A 21422-nucleotide genomic window follows, 5' to 3' on the forward strand; every position below is an offset into this window, starting at 1 on the left:
AGCATCTCACAACTGTTACTTGCTACATCCCAGCTGAGAGGAGTTGCTGTGAATATTTCTAGTGTCTTCCTCCTTGAGCTGAAATGCTGTCCAGTCTGTAGTGGCTGTATAACATGAGGGTACGTGCTCAGCTATGAGTCCTGTGCCACTGCCTAAGTTACACTAGTTTACTTGAATTCACTTTTTCCATAAATACATCTCGAAGTACATTACATACAGATGCAAGACATTTCACTGCTCTAGTATGCTGACGTTTCTGTGTAGATGTTACATTACATACCCAGTGATTCAGAAGTTACTGAGCCAACCAAACAGGGGCCTTTACGTCCTGTGTCCTCACAGTACTGAATTATTTGCTTTTGCTACCATGTACCTAAACCTATCTTACATTCAGCTGGCCCTTTTCATAGCTTTCTATAAAATACCTGACTGCAATTCACTTGAATTTCTCCCATCGCTGACAACTTGCATCAGATTTGCTGGAATTGTCTTAGTGGGCATTATTGTTCACTGCAGAATTGAAGGATGGTAGCTACTATCTAAAAAACTCTGGCTCAGGATGAAGAAGATGGTAGAGACCAGTACGTACCTGGGCTTGACCTTTCCTGTAATACATGCCATGCTATTTTAGTTGCTTTTTTTTGGTTTGCTTCCAGTATTTCTGGATGGAGGCTGGATGCCTAGTTCAATCATTATTTTTCCTCCTTTGACTTACTTATTATTATCATTAAACAAAGATCGCAATTAAAAAGCAAAGAAACCTAGAGAATGTGGAAAATGTATGGTACAGGAAGCTAAGCTAAGTGTGAAAGTTATTATGAAGCTAGAAGCAAAATAAATTGCAGTATCACTTAGGTGTCAGCAATGTGTAACCATTAAGTGAGACAGAGAATACCAGAAAGGACAGTTTTACTGACACAAATAAGTAAACATAGAACTAAAACCCCGAAAGGGAAACAAGCACGCAGGCAAAGTGGCAATAAACAAACTGTACACAAGATGAACAGCCAGAGAAATAAATAAACAAAAACCAAAATAAATGCCAACCAGCAAGGCAGATGCAAAAACCCAAGCATCTGTTAAGGAAGAGAGACAGAGATTGAGCAAATGTTGTATGCAAGTGGAAGAAAATCCCGCTGAATGGAATTTCAGGGCTATATCCTAAAATGCCCTGATTTCTGTGAATTCCATTAGAGATTTCTGATTGTGCAGGCAGTACAAGTGGACACCAGTTGGTGGAGGCTTTGAGATATCATTTGTTTCCATTCTTTCATTTCTGTTCTTAAAAGAGCAAAGGCTTTTTTTTCCAGAGGTACGTGGGTGTATTCACTGCGGGATGTGTTGCAGATTCCCATAAAGTGAAGTATTTGCGATGCTCCCCACAGCCATGTATGCCTTAGGGGCCTGTATTTGCAAAGCCTGTATAGTGAAGGATTCAACTTTTGGTGAAAAAAATTGGTGCTTAGAGACTGGTGGAAATACTGTCTATCTAATATAGAATATCTTTATTTAATAAATTAGTTTTAAAACATCCTGCTTTAGTTTTGATTTCCCCCTCTTTAGCTGTTCCCTGTTATTAAAGCTTCACTGAGGGATGAAAATTTTACTTCCTGGACCTTACCTCTTGGGCTATAATGGGGCTTATTGGAAGAAGAAAGTCATATATTTATTTTTAATCAACGTATGTGGTTTTTCTAACCCAAAGGCTTTCACATTACTTTTTGTTGATTAAAATATCTCTTTTTCTTTGCAGTAGGGAAAATTAGCAATTAGAGTTTCAAAAATGTAGTTCAGGACAATTCTGATGCTTCCATTGCCATCCCATTTTTTTCTTTTCTCTACATTTAAGCAAAAATAGTTCTTTGGTTGGAATATTTCTTATTTGAAGTTTTGTGCTTTTCTTCATCACTGTGGATGCATTCATGTCTGCCAGAATGTCTACTCCATTTGCTGAAGAATCCTGTTAAAGAAGAGCTGTGATGTCTGTAAACGTTGGGTTCAAACCCTCCATTCTCCAGGTATCAAAGACAGATAAAAGATAAAAGCACAGTCAAACCCTGGATTCAAGCTCATTTTGAATTCCAGTATTGCTCTGTATGCCACACTTCTTTTAAGGCAGGAAACAGAAGTGCATAGACAGAATTCACAGACAATGGTTCCTACCACAACACGGGTGAGAAGAAAATCATGGGTTAATTCATAGTTTTGGCAGAAGAGCTGGAAATGCTGAAGTTCTTTGCCCCTGCAGGTTATCACATGATCATGCCGCCCAGAGAAATGCTCAATAAGAAAAGACTGATGAGAATGCGAGACTTGTTTAGAAAAGGATGTTCACACAGAAGCTCTTTGAAGATCAGCTTTTTTAGATCATTTCCATCTTCACTGTATGATACCCATTTCCGCTACTTTCTTGGTCATTCTGTCATATAGAGATGCACTGTACAAAATATGAAAAAAAGGCTTCTTCAGTGGTTTGAGGACTGATGGATAGTGGGAGACATGAGTTCACTGACCTCTGCCAGTGTCTTGTGTGGTGTGGGGCAAAACCCCTCTGCATTAACTCCCAATGAGGAAAGTGCCGTTGTCTTATAAAGCTGCGTCCTGGTTTTTGGCTGGGATAGAGTTAATTTTCACAAGAAGCTGGAAGAGACATAGCCAGGACAGCTGACTCAAACTAGCCAAAGGGATATTCCATACCATATGACATCATGCTCAGTATATAAGGAGGGGGAAGCTGCCCGAGGAGGAGGGATCGCTGCTTGGGGCTGGGCTGGGCATCAGGTTCTGGGTGGTGAGCAAATTGCATTGTGTGTAACCCGCTTTGTATATTCTGTTTTTAGTACTGTTGTCATTTTCCTCTTCCTTTGCTGTCCTAGTAAACTGTCCTTATCCCAACCCAGGATTTTTCTCACTTTTACCCTTCTGATTCTTCTCCCCATCCCACTGGGGCGGGAGGAGTGAGTTGGCCGTGTGGTACTTAGTTGCTGGCTGGGGCTAAACCATGACAAGATATGAAGAAAAACTCTATCGTGTGGAGATCCCAGCTACAGCAGAGTCAGGGCCACATAAGGATTCTTGTGGACATGGGCCTGTACGGCTTGCTTTAAATTTATGATATAGTGCTGGGAACTTTTCACAAAGTGTGAAACCTGTGTTCTCAGTGGCAGATTTTAACCTTTTCTAAGCTTTCTAAGCTTTTCTTTTTCATCTGCTGCATACAAGATGAACGTCTCAGGCTAAATTTATGTCTTCATTAGAAATGTGAACTAACTCATACTGCCATTTATAGTTTGTAAAAATATTTGCACTTTCTATTATACATGTCAAAGCAGTGTACATGATCCATAGCTTCAAACATTTAAGCTATAAAATAATTGGAAGTCTAGTCACTACTTAATTAAAATAACCTGGAAGTATTCCATTTAATGACTTCATAACTGGCATCTAAACATTTACTTCCAGCTTTTTGGTGTTACATGAGATCAGAACAGAAGTGTCCGCAGAAGGCAGTCCTGAAAAGTTGTCTGCATGTATTGATTTTTATAGTGCCATTTGAAAAAGTTGAATGCATCTGAATACAGAAATATGGGTACCTAAAGAATTTTATTACAGCAGCCATAAAAGATAGTATCATCCCTTCAGGTCTTTGTTTATTGTTTAGGGATGTTTATAATAAACGAGTGTCTCACAAATACAGAATCAATGTGTTTTGGGAAACTCTGTTGATAAATATGCTTTGTGAATGTCTTTCTGGAGCATCCTTCTAGATGAAGTGAGGCAGGGCTCTTACATGGGGAGATGCAGTACAGGAGTGCTGGACCATTTTTACATTAGCAGACTAGTGGGTGAGGTTGCCCATCTATTCAAGTGACAGAAATAAATGATACAAAGTACTGACTCAGTTGAATTGGATATGTCATTGAACAATGGGATCACTTGAGCCTAAAAAACCTGACACTGGCATTTCAATTACTATTTTCTCAGCCTTTTTGCATTTGAGATTGTGTTTATGCTTCACCCAACATCCTCATAGAGAGAAAAACCCACCCAAAACACTTCAGTTTGTTGAAACAAATGCCTTGCATTGCAGGAACCCAATGTAAATACAAACTGCACTTGGGGGGGCGATATTCAAGTTTCAGCAATTGCTAAGGCAGGCATTGCATTCTATTCAGAAAGATAGTTACAGTATTTTGGCTATTTGTTAGTGTTTTGTTTTGTTTAGTTTTTTTTTAGTTTAGCTTTGCTTTGCTTTTTAAGAAACATTTCATGGAAGTATATCAGTTCCATGAAAATTTTGCTAAAAATATATGTCTCAGTGTCAGAGTGCAATTTTAAGACACAGGTAGCAGAACAGTTTTGCAATCCTTAGTATGAAACTTTTAGTATGAAAGTCTAAGGTTAAGATCCACAAGGAAAAGTGAAAGAATTGGAAAAGTCTAGAAAAGAGGAGCCATAATAATGATTCTCAAATACATGAAAAATTCTGGCCATAAAATAAGGAAAAAAAGTGTGCTCCCAGGATTTTCCTGGGAAAATCTTCTGAAAGATAAACTTCTGCCATCTAAAACCATTAGAGAGATTACCACGAGCCATTGATTCCAGCCCACAAGAAGATTTTATGATGCGAAAGAAGGGGACTTTTCAAAAGACTTTTGACAAAGCCTCTTCTGCTGACTTCTCTGCCTGCATTGCTTGCAGTCAGGAAAACACTGCCTTCTTCCAGAACAGCATATGAAACAATATCTCAGGGGAAGGATACGGTTAAGGACATAGGAAGCAGTGTTTATGTTTTGTCTTTAAGATATACACTATACATAAATCATCCAACTTATTGGAATATGCTTTGTATTAGGAAAAAAAAATACTTATTTTAAAATGTAAGAAAACTGTGATGGAGAGAGTGCATTAGAATCAGTGAGGAAATGGCATGATATTTTATAATCTGGACAAGTTAATGTCTGAATCAACATCTTTGTACAAAATTTCAGGAAAAATAAAGGTGCTTTCAGTCTAAGAGCACACTCTGTATTCAGTAAAATTGTAGGTTATTCATATGTATTATAGAAGCCTAGTCATTAATATTAAATAAGTCAAAATGTTCGAAGGCTGCCTTGAAATTTAAATAGTACAGAACAAATTCTACAGTTAAATTCATATCTGTAATTCCCATGATCCGTTATTCTTCACACGAGAGCAATTTTAGCAGGTAATGTATGTTGAATAGTATTTCACATAGGAAAGAGTGATTTTTTAAATTGGGTTTTGTAAAACACAACCGTTGTAACGGGCCTGTGAATTAAAGAATGTGGAGCATGCCAGTGTGACAGCTTAATCCTGTGCTTTAACGAGTGGTACTGTGGAAGCGTTATACTGACAAAACTCAAGGTACCTTCTGCAAAGAACCCAGCATCTAAATGGCAAACGGAGAGAATTTTCTAATATTTTGTGTTGGTTTTTTGTCTTCTAGAGTATCAGGGCTTCAGGGCTGGTGCTGTTGGAAACCATTCTTTTTGGATCACTTCTTCTGTACTTTCCGGTAAGTCAAACTATAACTTTTTTAAAAAATTATATCCTTGGTGACATTTTAAAATATTGTATGAATCACCTTGGTATGTAATGATTAGTTTAATCTGACTATAAAATGTACTGTCTTCTGTAAATATTCTTAAGAACACTTGAATGTTTTACTTTATTTGTAATAATTCTCCGTTTTCAGTTTAGGGAACTTTCTAGTGTTTTTTACTTGGAAGTTTATAGGTGTTCTGGGTTAAGCTGAACTTTTGCTTTGAAAGATGATACTTCTCTAACCTTTGCTGTGGGAAAACTCTGCAAGGTGTGTAGAAGGAGGACTCTGATTATAGCAAGTATTTTTCTGGAATGTAGTACAAAGGAGAGTAATAATTTCAGTGTATTACTGGCATATATTTTGATGTTTCTGAAGTTACGTGACATCTGCAATACCATGTATTTGGGAAAATGAGATGGTATTATCCCTATGCTATAAGGGGGGGGAAAAAGTAATTTCACAGTTACATGAGGAATATCTCACAAAATTCATAGAAATATAGATCCTTTCTTTTTTCAAAAATCCCAGAAAACTTAAGTTTGTTAATTGCCACATAAACCCATTATAATGACTAGATAAAGCAAGACATCAAAGTCTAAATTGAATGAAGTTGATAGAGTGCAGATCTGGAGACAAACAAAGATGGAGTGGTGGATTATTTTAAAATATGTTTACGTTCTCTTTTCCTCAGTAGCCAGAATCTTCTGTGCTTTTACAGACCATCATGTAGTTACTGAGAGACTAGCTGGAAAACAAAACTCCTGAGCAGTTGCAGAACAAGTAGCAAATAAACTGTAGTAGATTGAGGTGTGAAGAATACTATAATAAATGCAAAACCTGATGGAATTTTTATACATTAGTTTTTGGGCCTCTGAAGTTCTAAAGAAAAAGTGTGTGCAGTTCTAGGACAGTTTTATGTGTTTTTTCATCTTTCACTTGCAGATGTCAGGAAGAACAAAATTTTGGTTTTTTCCATGTTGTACAAATACTTCTTACAGTTTGCAATACCTCTCTCTGGGGTTTTCAGAGCTTCTTTCATATTCTTGTCCAGTGAGCAGAACAGAAAGCCTGTGCACTGCTTCCTCAGCTAGTGTAGAAATGCTGTGAAGCATTTACAGAAATTCATAGCATAAAGCATAAAGCGAGGGGTTTCCTTTCCCCGGCTGTCGTCTCTTTGCTTTCCCAGAGAACCCTGGAGCCATGCAGTGGCTTCCCCAGGCAGAGGCTTTGTAAGAACTGGTCAGTGTTTGTACAACCTCAACTGCAAAGTACACCAGAAGCCTCATCATAGCTTTTGCTGTGACAGCAGTCTGCTCATCTGTCACTGATTCTTCAGCTCTTGAGTTGATCCTCTAATTGTATTTCACAAAGGACGAACGCCCTTTGGGGGCTGTCTGTCTTCAGGCTTCAGGTGCTCAGCATCAGGGATACTGAGATAATGCTGGTGGAAAAAGATTTCTCTCTCAGCAGTTGACTTGAAGAAGAACCATACTGTTAGATGCAAGACATGGCCGTCCACAACCTTTAAATGCAGAGGGAGAAGAGAAGAAAGGAAAAGGGTGCTGGGAAGGAGTGGTTCGACAACCAAAGCATCCCCTCAGCTTTTCGCTGACATTTAAACATTTCCCCACTTTTTTTCGCTGACATTAACCGTGTTAAATATACAGCAAGTACAAAATCACAAATTGGTGTACTCTGAGGAAAAATCTTCTGCTGAAAATTCCTCATTAGCCTGTCTCCCAGTTGGGATGTGGATACTTGACTAGAGCTTGTCCTTCTCTGCACATCTCGTTCTAGTATATAAAACTGTCCACTGAAAACACATTCCGTTAGAAAGTAATATGCAAAGTGTACGACCTGACTTCTCTCTTAGAGCAGTTTTATGCTCCCACACTCTTTGCTGGGGCTCTTTTACTTTCTTACAGAGGTAATTACTAATCAGGCTGTTACTCCTACAGACTGAAACAGAAAAGAGAGAAATTTTATCATTTCTGTTTTCAAGGTCTTAGGGGAGGGACGTAGCGCGCGTGATAGTGGGACACCATATTAACATTCGGACAGAGAAATTAATCCTGATTTCACCAACTGCAAGAACATGGTTTTGAGAAAAACAGAGAAGATTGGGACTGATACAGAAATACCAAGATTTCAATGTTGCTGACCCTCAATTCACTGCAAAGAAGATTTCATCCATTTCTGATCCAGGGCAAGCCAGTGCAATGATAAATGTGTGACGTCTGTAAAGCATAGCCAGAGAGGTCTCCTGTATAATCTTTAAGAAAGAAAAGCCTGTGTTTCTGCAAGGTGTGAATGATGGAATGTGAACTCTTGACATTTTGCTGTACATGAACAGTATCTAAATGTGCTCACCTGCTTCGTGTCTCAAAAAGGAGCACAAAGCAGAGCAGGATGGAGTGAGGAAGAGAGACAACCCAGTCTCTAAACGGAGAGTCTCATTTGCAGCAGCTGACATTCACACACATGTCCATTCACAGCAAGGTGTAGAGCATAGATTATCAATTATCATACTGGTTACAAGTCACATACATGCAAAGCAGATCTTTTTCCTGGTTCATATGCATTGTTTATTTACTTCTTCCTGTTATTTGGTGTCTTCATTTATTTCTGAGAAGAATTGGGAATATTCTGTAACTCAGTGATGTGGTTAAAGACTTAGTAACATGGGCACAGAAGTAGAGTTGTTTCAGCTGTTTGATTTGGTCCTCATTTTACAATAGAGGAGTATATCAGAGCTTTCAGACTAATTAATCTAGATGTCACCTCTTATACACCCGATTTAGGCTATGTTTTCCACAGCTAGCATGAAATGCAAATTAAAATACGGAATGGAGTTCACCAGTTTGGGCCAGACAAGCATCACTGCAGTAAGTTGTTCTCCTTTAACATAAGGCTGTTCTCCTTTTTATGTCATCTCTTCTATTGTTATTTGGAAGGTAAAACCAAAAAGCTTTACTTTCATGCTCAAGTAAGTCCAGAATTACACAGCTTGCTTTAGTGCATGTACAATGTGAAGAGATAAAATGACAGCATTTCAATTCTAAATAACTCAAATCTCTGTTCATTTAAGGATTCAGTGCAAAATTACGTTCTTATTTAAAAATGAAAATCCCCTTAGATTTTCTCAGCACTGCTTTAAGTCTTTTGCATCTTTACTCTCCGCTCCTCTACACTTTTCTAATTCTTTTTCTAGATCCATTCACCCAGTCTGTCTTGGATTGTTTTGACACCCTTCAGCATACAAATTTCACTGTGTCCAGAAGGGCTTTATTGTATCTCTGACTTTCCCTACCCTCCAATTACATGGAAACCAAAACCTACTTTGTTGCATTGCTTAATTTCTTTCACTAGTTGTCATTGTTTTCATGTCTATATGCAGTAATCTATTCATAGTCTAGCACCATTAATTGAAAAATCATATCACCAGCCAGCTGCTTTTGGTGAGAAAAACAGCTGTTACAATGCCCTGCTAACCAAACGGGAAGTGCAAATGATGGTCTCCACCAAAATTTATTATTCAAATTTTGCTATATTGATAACAACACACTGATCTTTCCTGAATTATAAGCAGGCAGATGAGCTTTGTCTATTACAAATGCATAGATTTTACCCAGCAATTGCTGGGAAGCTTTCATTTCTGTGGCTCTCATTTCTTTTATTTTCTTTAGTTCTCACAGTAACATCTCTGATTTTCCTTTACTTAGTCTTTCCAGTTACCAGTGGACCTCCTCCAAATGAATGCTGGTCTTTCTAATTGATTTCACTTATATTTCTTTGTTCTTAGTTTTTGGAGAGAGGGCCAAAACCTGATTGTCTTATGGAGGAGTCTCTTAACTTCTATACTTGGCATCTGAGGGGACGATTCTCAGTACTTTCCTTTTCCAGAAATAATGACTGTGGTGGAGGTTTTAGACCTTTCCTAACTCCCTGTCTTGATAGTGCTTGGAACACACTTTGCATGTTGCAAAGACCTTCAAATAAAGCAAGCACAAACTCAACACTGTGATAGAGTAGTCTGATAATGGCACTAGGGGTCAGATCTCGGCTGATTGTAGACACCTGTAATGGACACGTTAGAAAATAGGAAATTCTGGTTAGATACCAGGAAACATTTTTTACCATGAGGGTGGTCAAGTACTGGAACCGGTTGCCCAGACAGGTTGTGGAATATCCATCCTTGGAGGTATCAGGACTTGACTGGACACAGCTCTGAGCGACCTGGCCCAATAAGACGTACTTTGAGCAGGAGGTTGGACTAGATGACCTCTGGAGCTCCCTTGCAAATTAAATTATTCTATGAATCTGTGTTTCTTATATATGTATCCACAACTGAAACAGTCATCCTACACTCATCAAATAGTTAGCGAAGAGAAACTGGGCCTTTTATGACTCATTTTAGACTTCAGCTTGAAGATGAGGTGGATCATGGCCAAGGCCTCATTGACTGTAAAGGAAGCCTGGAGTACTTGCCTTAAATGGTGATGAATTCCACCCTAGGCAACTGTGGGTTATCTGATATATTAAACATTTTCCATACTGCTAGTCTACTTTAACTGAAACTGCAAAATGCACTCCAAAATACATGCAGTATTATGAAATAATGTCTACAGCCAGTGATAAAAGTTAGTGAGCACCGTGATGCAAAGAGGAAGGAAATAATTTCTTCTCCATGTTCTTGATATAGCAGATAAGAAGTACCGGGTTTAAATTCCAACAACTGAAAGTTATGTTAGACAGTGAGAGGGAACCTTTATAACAGCGAAGTCAGTTAGACCATAAGATAAACTAGCTTAGGAGGCTGAGGAGTATCTTTTTAAAGACTCTTAGGATTTTCCCTTCAGTTTTCTTTTGGCTAAAGAATCCAAATTATTTGTCTTTACTGCTATCCCTTGTTTTTCCAAACCTCTAATTATAGTGAGGCAATATTGCTATCAGTTTAGAGAGATGGAGCTGCTGGGTGGCAGTGCACTGGCTTACTAATGCTCATGAAGCAGTTCCGCAGTGGAGCCTGGAATAAACTTTGTGCTCAGACATCTCGTTGCATGTAGTAGGTGTTAAGATCTGATTCGGGGACTGTGTTACTCCCTCTTTCACACTCAAGCTAGAATGACCTGCCCTTTTGTGTTACGAGATGGAATAGAAAGAAAGGAGTAGTGGAGCTTATATGTGGATGTGGGCTTTTTCCCCTCAAATGATCTGTATGTACATTAGCATGGGAGAAGGGAGCCATGAGTGTTGGGAGGTTTAGCTGTGGTGGCTCCATTAGTCACAGCCCTCAGCAGAGCAAGAAGGTCACCGGAAGGCTCTGGTTTTGGCATTAATGAATGCAAAAATGGAATAGTGCATAATACTTTTATGCATTTGTCCCTCACGTATGCCTATAATGGATGCGTTACAAGAGCTCAGCCACTGTTTATTCCTTACGTGTTGATGTTCACTAAGGCCAGCTGAAAGACTTTGCTTTTTCCATTTTACATTTAGTACTGCAAACCTGCTCTGATACTCCAGATGTTTTGCTTTGATTGTTTTTAAGCATATAGCTACATCTTCTTTACTCATAAAATAGTTTTTAAAGCTCTTACAATGAACACCCATCATTTTCTTGTTCTTAATTCACAGTAGCTAAAGAACATACCTGTCTTCAGTATAATGTTCATGTCACTGAAGTCCAAGGACACAGTGCAACTACCTGCTCTCAGATAAACACTGCAGATTTCCCTAGTACACTAGAAAAGGGTCTTTCCATTTTATTCAGAACATAGTGGATTAGATGTCCAGCCAATGGAAAGGGCAGATTTTAATTCCTATGTTGCCAGGATTTTATACGTACATTGTCTTGTTTGGGCAGAGAAGTGAGGGAACCAGGCAAAAGATTATGTGATAGTTTGTCTTTCTCAGGCAATGTCCTTGTCAGACAAACATACTTTTTGAAGTTAACATGCAACCAGTAAACCAATAGGTTTTTTTGAGAGCCAGCTTGCTCTGAATGCAAAAACCAAAACTAAACTGGTGTAGCCTCTGCATTACAAGCTTGTGCTTCAAAGTACAGCAACCTCATAGGCACTGGGAACACTTATGTCCTTGCCCTGAACCTCACTAAGAAAAACGTTTATGACTGTTTTTATTAACAGGAAGCAGGCACTGAAGAATTTCTCCTTTTTGAATAATTATTTGAAATAGCAGATAAACAAGATACACAGTGTAATAGTCATTCATGGTTCTATTGTCACTAATCTACATAGCTATCCTAAAAAGATCTAGTAGCTACTATCAAAGGGATAACTAGAAGGTGTTGTATAAAAGATTATCTACATCTAGAACTGTGATTAGCCACAGCTGTATGTCTCGTGACCTTGATTTGATACTGGTATCTCCATGTAGAAGACAAATGTTTGCGATATTGGAAACCCAGTAGAGCTATGACATAAATTCAAAAAAATGATACAGGTGGAATTTGCTGAGGAGATTTCTCTGTGTGTTTGTGTATGTCAATGTGCTGTGTTCATAGTATACCACAGGCTGGAAGGGACGTCAGGAGGCCTCTAGTCCAACCTCCTGCACAAAGGAGGGTCAGCTATAAGACTATATAAGACAAGGTTACTAAGGGCTTTATCCAGATAGGTCTTAAAAACCTGCAAGAATAGAGGCTACCCAACTGGGCAGTGTGCAGGCACATAATAAAATAACGTGGTTGTAGTTTTTGAATCATGTGATGAAATATGTGATGTTGGTGGAACATATAGTGGGATTTATAAATGACAGCCTGTAGATAGTGAAGGTACAGGTACTGATGTTACTATTCTTTCACATCTTGGACTCCCACGCTCATACTTGTGACACTACTTGCGATACCAAGACAAAACCCAGTCTTCTCCTTCCATGGATCCAAAGTGGCAGTACAGGGTTGTAGGAGGGCTGCATTATTTTTACTACTTTGAAAACTTTTTTGAGAACTGAGTTTGAAGGATACATTTGTCAGAATCTAGGTTCACTGAATAGACAAGTATATGTGTGCGTGCAGGGCTTGAGAGCTGGAGAGAAAAGGACAGCAGTCGGTGACCTGAACCAACTGCCACATTGGGTTTTCATTGACCTTTTTATTTTAAATGACTGTCTTGCACTGCTGGTTTGCAGGGACTCACGTGGTATAGTCTTGTCAGCCCTTCATTCAGTGAAATTAATCTTGTGGTGAGGGGAGCAGGGCAAGATCTTGTGGTCTTTCCTCTTTACTCATGATTCCACTGCAGTAACTTGCATGAATACACTTACTTGCATATATAAGAATTTGTAGATAAAGACCCTATATTAATGTCTTCTTTTCAAAGTAGTAGATAGATGCCATTACTCTGAATGTCCCCCCTTCCTTCTTCAGACCACAATCCTGAAAAACATGCTATGCTCCTTACTAATGCCTGGAACCACACTATAATAATTCATCATCTTTGCTCTGCTCTCTAAAGCTAAACCATTAGGGGCTTGACTAGTGCTTGAGTGGGAGACTGCAGCAATGCCATAGGCCAGCCAAGGAATTACTGAACAATACCTGGTAGAAAAACTTATTAGTGAAAGTCTCCACTTGTCCCCCTTGTTTCTGCTGAATTAGAGAAACAAAACAGGAAAAAAGTCTTATCGAATTATTATGTACTTTATTTTTTCTCAGCCAAACATGTTTTGATGATCACATTGACGACTGGGCAAGTGAACTGATTCAATATGCACAATGTTTTAGAATATGTTCAAATTTTACTGTAGTGACTTAAGTTTATGAATAAATCAACACATGAAAAAAGGCGCTCATGTATCAGTTCAAAATATAAATGTGGTAGAACTTTTACAGAAAAGATAATGAGAAACAATATACCACATTTTTATTAAACTGTAAAACTAAAGGCAAGAGGTTTTGATAGTATAAATGAGCCAGGATTGAACCGTGCCAGAAAGGAAAATACTAAAAGTTGTAGTCAACATTCAACATATTCTCAGTAGGGCATAGTCCTGATGTCAGTGATTTACCTTTGCTAATTAGCTTAGCATCTGAGAGACTGCCTGTTGGTGGGAGATAAATTTCAGTCATTCTTTTTCTCTTACCCAAGTGTCTTTCAGTGAAAGCTAGAGGCATGTTCAGATTTTTCCACCAAATGTCTTTTCTCATTGTTTATTCATGCTTTTGTACCTGAGACCCATGGAGCAACAACTGTAGTCAAGTGAAAGTCCTGTAGCTTGTCGTTAAATCTTGCTGAACCTGCTAAACTCAGCTGTTGCCGGCTTCCTTAGTTCAGGGTTGTTGTGATCTGCATCAACAAGAATCTGAAGCAAAATGAAAGCAGCAGCAGTTCATGCTGAAGGAGGACTTGACTTAGATAATCTGATACTACCAAGCTGTTTCTGATAGGAAATTGAGTACAATTGTAAACCGGTGCTGTCAGAGTGAAATGGGCAGTATGATAACTCACCATGCCTTGGAATACGAGGTTGAGATATTAAAGGTAAGACACAGACCTGTGTAATATGTATAGCTGAGTGATAAAACATGATATCTTACCTATCAACTTCCATGTCACTTGACAGAGTACCCTGCGTCAACACAGAGGAAAGGGGAAAGGCAGAATCTCCATCTCAAAGCCCGTTCACTGTGAATAATATAGGAGCTGAAATATGCTTTTTTTTTCCCACTCAGTTTTTCTTCTCAGTCCCTATTCTTTTATGTATGAATGCATTAGGTATTTCCTAACCATCTACTTAGAGTTTAAGTGTCACACCATGGAGGATGATTAATGGTTAATGATTAGGAGAGATGAGAAATTCAATGCATTACAATGGAGAAAGAGAAAAGTTGATGTTTTTGGAAGAGATCCTTAAGAAAGGAGATTTCATCCATCAGAGATGAGACTGCGCTTATTCAGTCATTTTACATGCTGAGAACCGAGAAGATGCAGGCAATTTTTATGGTTTTTAATAGCAACTGGCAGATGTTGTTAGGCAGGTTTCAGTTTGCAGGAAAAATGATAAGATACCTGGTGAAATCTTTGCACTGGAAAAAACTTACAGAATCATAATAGTGATAGTGGAAAGTTTTCATTACTGTGTAGCACTTTTAAACTTCTCATTTCTAAACTGGGATAAGAGATTAGTGGGATTTAAATCAATGCTTTTACCACAAACCCACTTATCACCTGATGTAAATAAGAAACTAGCTTTTTACTTGTAGAGAGGAACTGAAAAAAGTAATATAAATACTTACGAGAGCAGAGACAATTTACAACATAAGATATAAGTTGCAATATAAAATCACATCAAGAAGTACTAGTGTATAAGATACACTGTATTTCCTCTTTTATTGATAATAATAGAGACATCTGGCAGTAATATTCAAAATTTTAGTTCACCAGGGTTAAAAAAATGAAGAGTTAGGGGCCAGCAGGTAAAAAGTTCACCATGAACCTTAACAGATTGATTTCTGAAAATGAGGCATTCAAAAGAGTGGTGCCTGGGTCTGTATCTACACCACAGCAAGTAGGGAGAGGTGAGATTCCTGTTCTTAGAAGTAACAGTAGTACTGAGGATGGAATAGATGTTCACTAGAGCAAGCAGTTAGTCTTTACAAAATAGCAGCTTTTTCCTGTGTGATATAAACCTTCTGATTTATTGCATGCAACTCTGTGTATTAGGACCACCTAAAAGAGTATTTTCAGCAAAGTGTTTTTTATACAAACCATTTGATTTCTAGATCCTCTGCCTTTGTGGGACTAAGCACAGATCTGCAAATTTATGCAAGTTTTGAGGAAGCTGTTAAGGAATATCGTGTCCTTCATAGCCAATATACAGTATCCATGTGCTGATCTCTCTTTGAAATCTGAATCCAAAGCAGATTTCTTGTAGTGGCATGATACAGTTCAGTAAGTTCTGCACATTCTTAAAAAAAAAAAAAGAATTTGAAATGGATGGGAGGATTTCAAAGCTAAAAAATTTTAAGGAATTCCGAGGTAACATATGGACAAAACCCAGAAAATAAGAGAATGAAATGAGACTTTCTTTTATCACAAAAAAGTTGCAAGTGGAAGAAAATAACATTTTTATACAGTTCTCTTACAGTGTATCATTTATCAAACTTAAATTATTTAGATCATCCACAATTTTCATTATTCTTTGATGATAGTCTTTTAAATATGCTGGGGTGCTAAAGCCTTGTTGCATATTGTTTAGTTAGTAAAAGCAATGTAAAGAGAAAAAGGAAAGGATGATAGTGAGAAAAAAGAATAGAGAACTTTGCCTCTGAGAATTAAAACGCAGCCAAAAGTCTAATATAGCAACAGGAAAATTAATCCAAAATTGAGCAAGCAAACAGTATAGAAATGAAAACAAGATAAAGTGACATCTTGTACCTTGATATAGTGCTGACTTTTCTCTCATTGTCACAATAACATGTTATAGAAGATACCTGTAAAACCACAGATTGTACCTTCAGTGCTTGTTCTTGCTTGCATACAGTTATTTATTTCTCACTACTCCTTGCAAGCTTTCTTTTTCTTTCCTAAACCACCACTTACATAATTGTAGAAGATAAATCTTTTATTCTTTCCTTGTGCTTCCTCTGTATTGACGTGTGGTTTCTCATCTCATATTTAAATTATGAACTTTTTGGTACAGAGGTGTTTGGCATAGCTATGCCATGCACAGCAGGGTCCAGATCAATGAGTAGGAATCACATTACAAATGACTGTTACTAATAATAACAATGAAAGTGTTTAAAAATATTTTATTAAGGGTGTGAGCAAGGACACATTTGATGGTGAATTTTTCATCTTCTTAAAGGTCTGGTAGCATGCAACTGTTTTTATACTGCTAGAGATGATTGGTACTGTATGAGAATGATCTGAGAATATTTGATTTAGGCTTGAAAAGATTAAGCCATAAAAATACTAACAGAAAAAAGCCTGATTGCAGTCCCATGTGGATTGTATTTCAGAACTACTCTACTAATTTCTATGGAATTGCACCCAACTTGTGTGAAAAGACATCAAATGATAAACAAAGCAGTGGGGAATAGCAAGAAGAAAATCCATCACTCCCACTAGAAAGCCTCAATCTGCACGATTTAAGATAACATAGAAAACAGTGGGAATGCTTGCAAAGTCAAGGGGCAAGAGCAAGAAGAGGTCCCAATTTTATTCAAATGAATATTTCAGTCTTCTACTGAATAGTCACGGAACCATGAATTTGTAACTCAGGTTTGTCTGTTTTTAGGGGAGTGACCTGAGCTTGTAAGGTACAGACTGTCCCGATGAATGCGTTCAAGCATTTCATGTGAACTGGAGCAGCTCTGCTAGCGTGGGTTTGAGAGGAGGCCAGCTTCAGATCACCGAGCTGCCTCATGCTTGCCATGCTATTACAGATAAGGGTGTTTGAACTCTCTCAACCTAATCAGGGATTTAAAACTGCTTTTCCATGGCCTGAGTGAGGTCACTCAGTCCCCTGGTCTGGCCTTGCCGGCAAGACTTGGTTCTACATACTAACAGCTGAAGAGGGCTCAGAAAGGAGTTAGATGTTGGATAGTTTGGCACTGGCATGAGTTAGGTGGGTTTGTTTGTGTGGAGTGGTAGTGCTGGAGGGGGTTCAGATGCATGCTACGTTAGGCAAGGTTTTTGTGACTGACAGCAATGAGTAAGTTTTGAAGTTAATGTAATCCTTTAGATGCCTTAGAACCCTTGGCAAGTAAGGACTACCAGTTACTTGTCGCCTTCTCTTCTTACATATTGCAACCAGTAGAAGGTCCTTGCTTTGTATGTCCAGTGTGAGATTGACTCGAGGGTAGTGAGAAAGGCATAAAGCAGGCAAAAGTAAGCCTGCCTAAGCAGCTACTTCGAATACCTGGAAACTTTATCAGTGACAGGGTCATTGGTTTTAAAAGTAATCTGAAGGGCCAAATCCGCTGGAAAATGCAAAACATAGTCATAGTGTGTGTACACATTAATTCTGACGTATTCTGAATGTGTCGGACTGGTGCACATGGGCAGATCCGCCATGGAGGCAGAGCGTGTTCCTTGGGTATGCTGAAATCTCGGTGCTTTGTGAAGGAGTAAAGTTGTATTATGAATTTCTCACAGGAAAGTGTACCCTCTGCTGCCGCCACGGCTGGCAACCATTCGGGCAGCAGCACGTCGTCGCTGTGGGCATTTGCTGTCCGAGAGCATATTACAAAGAGGTTTGGTGCTACTTCGTGGTGTGTGTACAAAGTTTGGTGAAGAAACATTTTTTGATAAAGGAGATCTTAATAGTTCTTCAATTCACTTTTTTTCTGTTAAATGCATATTGATGCTGCTTTTCCTGTACTATCGAAATTTTTTTGGTCATTTTCACTGAAAGAAATGTTTAAACCTTTTGCATGTGTGTCCCACAGGTATATTTTGTATAGCATATGCTGGTACTTGTGCAGACTATAATGGCATTCAGGAAGAAGAGTAGCAGAAGTTCTGTTGGCATAAGGAAGTTCTTTCCACTTTTCCTTCAAGTATTGTATCTTGTTCAGAGTTTTATCTTTTATATTTGGGAATTTTCTATTTGAAATAGTTAAAATAAGCACTGTTTTTAAACCTTGGAGCTATGATTTAATCTTCAGATCTCTTCTTCCATGTCAATCCAAGTGTGCAAGTTGCACATTAGTCAGAGTCCAAAATAATTTTATATATTCCAGTAGTATGTTGTTAAGTCTACTAATCTTGCTTAATTTGTTAACTCGCCTAATCCTCTCAAATATAGCATGTATTGGGGTACCGAGCAAATGTTCTCAATGTTCAGCTCGCTCTCTTAAACTCCTAATCCGAAATCACCAGCTTGCTGAACCATTGAAATGTTGTTTTAAAACTCTGGCAGAGCTTCCTGGCCCATGGAGTCAGCTCATCCTTTTTTTCTGTCTTTATTGATGGCATTGCCTTGAAATCTGTAAAGAACTAATCTGTAAAAGTCTGTGTGCTGGGTTATTTAGTCAGCTTTTTATATCCATATTTATTAAACTTGTATCTACTTTCCAAGCCTCGAGGCATATTTACATCTTTGAAATCATAATCCAAATAAGTTACTGCCATAATAGCAGGCACTCTATGTTCAAGTAATCAGCAGTCGTGGCTACAAGAAGAGAAGGCAAAATACTGTCATAACAAGTCTTTTAAAACCCTAAGGAACATCTATGTTAACCATTAATTCAACACAAGGCTCTGTTAGACAATCATACGCTCTATTTTATGAAGACCCAGGAATTTTTGAAGACAGCTGAATCAGAACAGACCCTAAAAACCTACAATGTAAGTCTTAAGCACGGTTAATAGATTTAATATTGGTAACAATAAGGTATCTGCCAATTTCGGATGTCACCAAGAATATTAAAAAATCTAAATGTAATTTTTAGCTCTTCTTTATGTAACTTTTCTGGAAGCCAAAGCCATGCCACACTACTCGGTTTACAGGGAAAGAAACTTGATCTGTTTTGACCCCAAGCTGAGATGCCTTTCCATGGGCTATAGTTACTGCTGTGGGTTGTGGGAGTTAACAAATAATAAGGAACACTTCTTTTCTCAGGCAGGATATCTACTCTGTTTAGGGTAAGTGCCATCAGTGCTTACTACATTTGGAAAAGAAACCTCTGGTATATTAGGCTTTCCTCAAGTGTCTATAAAGTGGGCTAACCTGATAACATCAAAAGCCTTTCGTATCAAATGACGTAGCTGTGAAAGGCACTCGTTTCTGTTTTGACTCGCCAGTGCATATAGCAGGCATCAGAGGTGATCAAGAACTTGTAGACATGAAATTAATTTCATAATAGATATCTAATCATATTTTACACCATAATTAGCATGTGTTATTGTTTATATTAATGACAAGGCCCCAGATATGGATCAGATGAAACAAGCAAGTTGACAGAGAATGAATTATTGAGAAGACACTAAAGTTGGACAAAGTAATTCTCTGTTATTTTCAACAAATGAAAAAAAAAGTTTGGAACCTTGATCTAACTTCAAGTAATGTTTAGTCTTAACTGATTAAGAAATAGGTTAGAGAACAGGAAAAAAATAAAGTTGAAACCACTCAGAGTGAAAGAGAGAAAAAGAAATAGGGAACAGAGAAGTCCCCGATGATAAACACTATCTGAGTACTCTGTTGGTCTAGAGAGCATGACAGACATTCTTGAGATTTTGTAGTTACCCAAGCAAGTTCAAGGAAATGGGTTAATTTCCCTCCATGTGTGTCTTTCATAAAGTAGATGAAATTTTGTAGCATGATACACTGAATCTGCTAAGTTCATTTCCTTAAACCGTCTAAAGTAATGCATTTTTCTCAGACATGTCACAAGCAATCCTGTCAAAATTTGCCTGAATGGGTTTGTTTTAAATCATAAATAGTTGTGATATATATAGTAAGTGTTCAAGAACCTTGAAGAAAAAGGTCATGGCCTTCTGAGTACTCCCAGCTCCTCATCTAAATGCAGGTCTTGAAGTGTTCGTTTTGGCCAGTCTCAGATATGGGATCTCACCACTTGGGTGTTTCATCTTATTGCTATCTGTCTTTCGATCTATCTCACCAGTCTGACTTCTCTTTTTAAAAATTGCTGTGTTTCTCCCTGGCTCCCTGGAGTTCAGTTATTTTGGTTTCTGTTTACCATCTCATTCCTAGTTCTGGTGACAGCTGTTCATTTTGCTCTTAAATGTTTTGTCCTTCTGCTCTTATGCTGTTTTTATTGTACAGTTGTTTATCCATCACCCCAAGCAGTTTGGTAGGGAGGATGGAGAAGGAAGTTCATATAAATAAATAATTGCTGTTAAATGCAGAGGACTGCCTAGCAACAAAATGCAGTAGAATGTGTCTCTCCTGGTAGAGAGTGGGCCTTTTCTTTGATGAATCGGTGAAATGTTTGGAGGACTCCCTCTGTGCTCAGAAAGGGGTGGAACATTTGAAGAAAGCCTCCTTCTGCTGTTTTGTTGATCTGTTAATGAACGCATTTTGTGGACCGTGCAAGTGAGATGTGTCAGGAATGCAAATGAGAGCTCTTGTCATGGAAGAATGGTATTTCTAATGCTTTAGTTTTACAGCTGCAGCAACAGGAGGGAACCAGCAGGTACTGGTTATAGCTATTTTGGTTGGTGTCTCTGAAAGGAGACCAAAGACGGTTGAATAGTTACGCCATTAGCAGGGAACGGGTTTCCTAACATGGCTTCAATTTTTATCATGACGGGTCTTTTAAGGACTCAACTTACCATAGGGTTAGGCATTGCAACCCCAGATGGCAGCGCCTAATTTTGGACCCTTGAGGTCAAGTGAAGTATCTTTACATTAGAGGGCTGTGTGCTCACAGTCAGAGACAAAGAGGCCAGCATGCCTGCTTTGCTAGCTGAGGGAGTTGGACGTGCTGAAGAGAGAGGGATTTGTCATTTATGATCTGCCTAGTTTTTGTGCGTGGAAAATGCCTTCCTTCACAAAGGGCTGCAGATTTGAACCCTCTCTTCGGGAGCACTGTGCAAGCCTTACTTTCTTACCAAGTATAAGTGGTAAAAAACCCAACCTATAGCTAGCTTTTTTATCCAGTATCCCACTTGTTAATGTTTTCATTCTGGATGTGACACTCAGGTTCAGTTCCCCCCTCTAGCCAGAAGATACAAACTTGTACCACCTTGAAGAACGTTGTAGCACTTTGGCTCTAAGATGCTGTAGCATGAGAAGTGTTCAGCCTCTTGTGCTGCTGTTGTTCCATTTCATGTTGCTTCGTTAAGCAGTAGTAAATAGGTATAAACACAAATAATCTAACTCTACAGGTACTTTACCATTTGGTTAGGTTACCTATTGGTTA

General features: G+C 38.4%; 1 protein-coding gene across 2 annotated transcripts in view; it reads left to right on the top strand.

Moving 5' to 3' along the window:
• Positions 1-21422, top strand: part of GPR158 (G protein-coupled receptor 158) — a 207541-nt gene that overhangs the window by 114230 nt on the left and 71889 nt on the right. For both annotated transcript variants that reach the window (XM_054818195.1, XM_054818196.1), the window contains exon 5: positions 5471-5539. In XM_054818195.1, the coding sequence (XP_054674170.1) occupies positions 5471-5539 (69 nt within the window). The remainder of the gene's footprint in view (positions 1-5470; positions 5540-21422) is intronic.

Source organism: Grus americana, chromosome 2 (assembly GCF_028858705.1).
Source record: "Grus americana isolate bGruAme1 chromosome 2, bGruAme1.mat, whole genome shotgun sequence".
NCBI lineage: Eukaryota > Metazoa > Chordata > Aves > Gruiformes > Gruidae > Grus > Grus americana.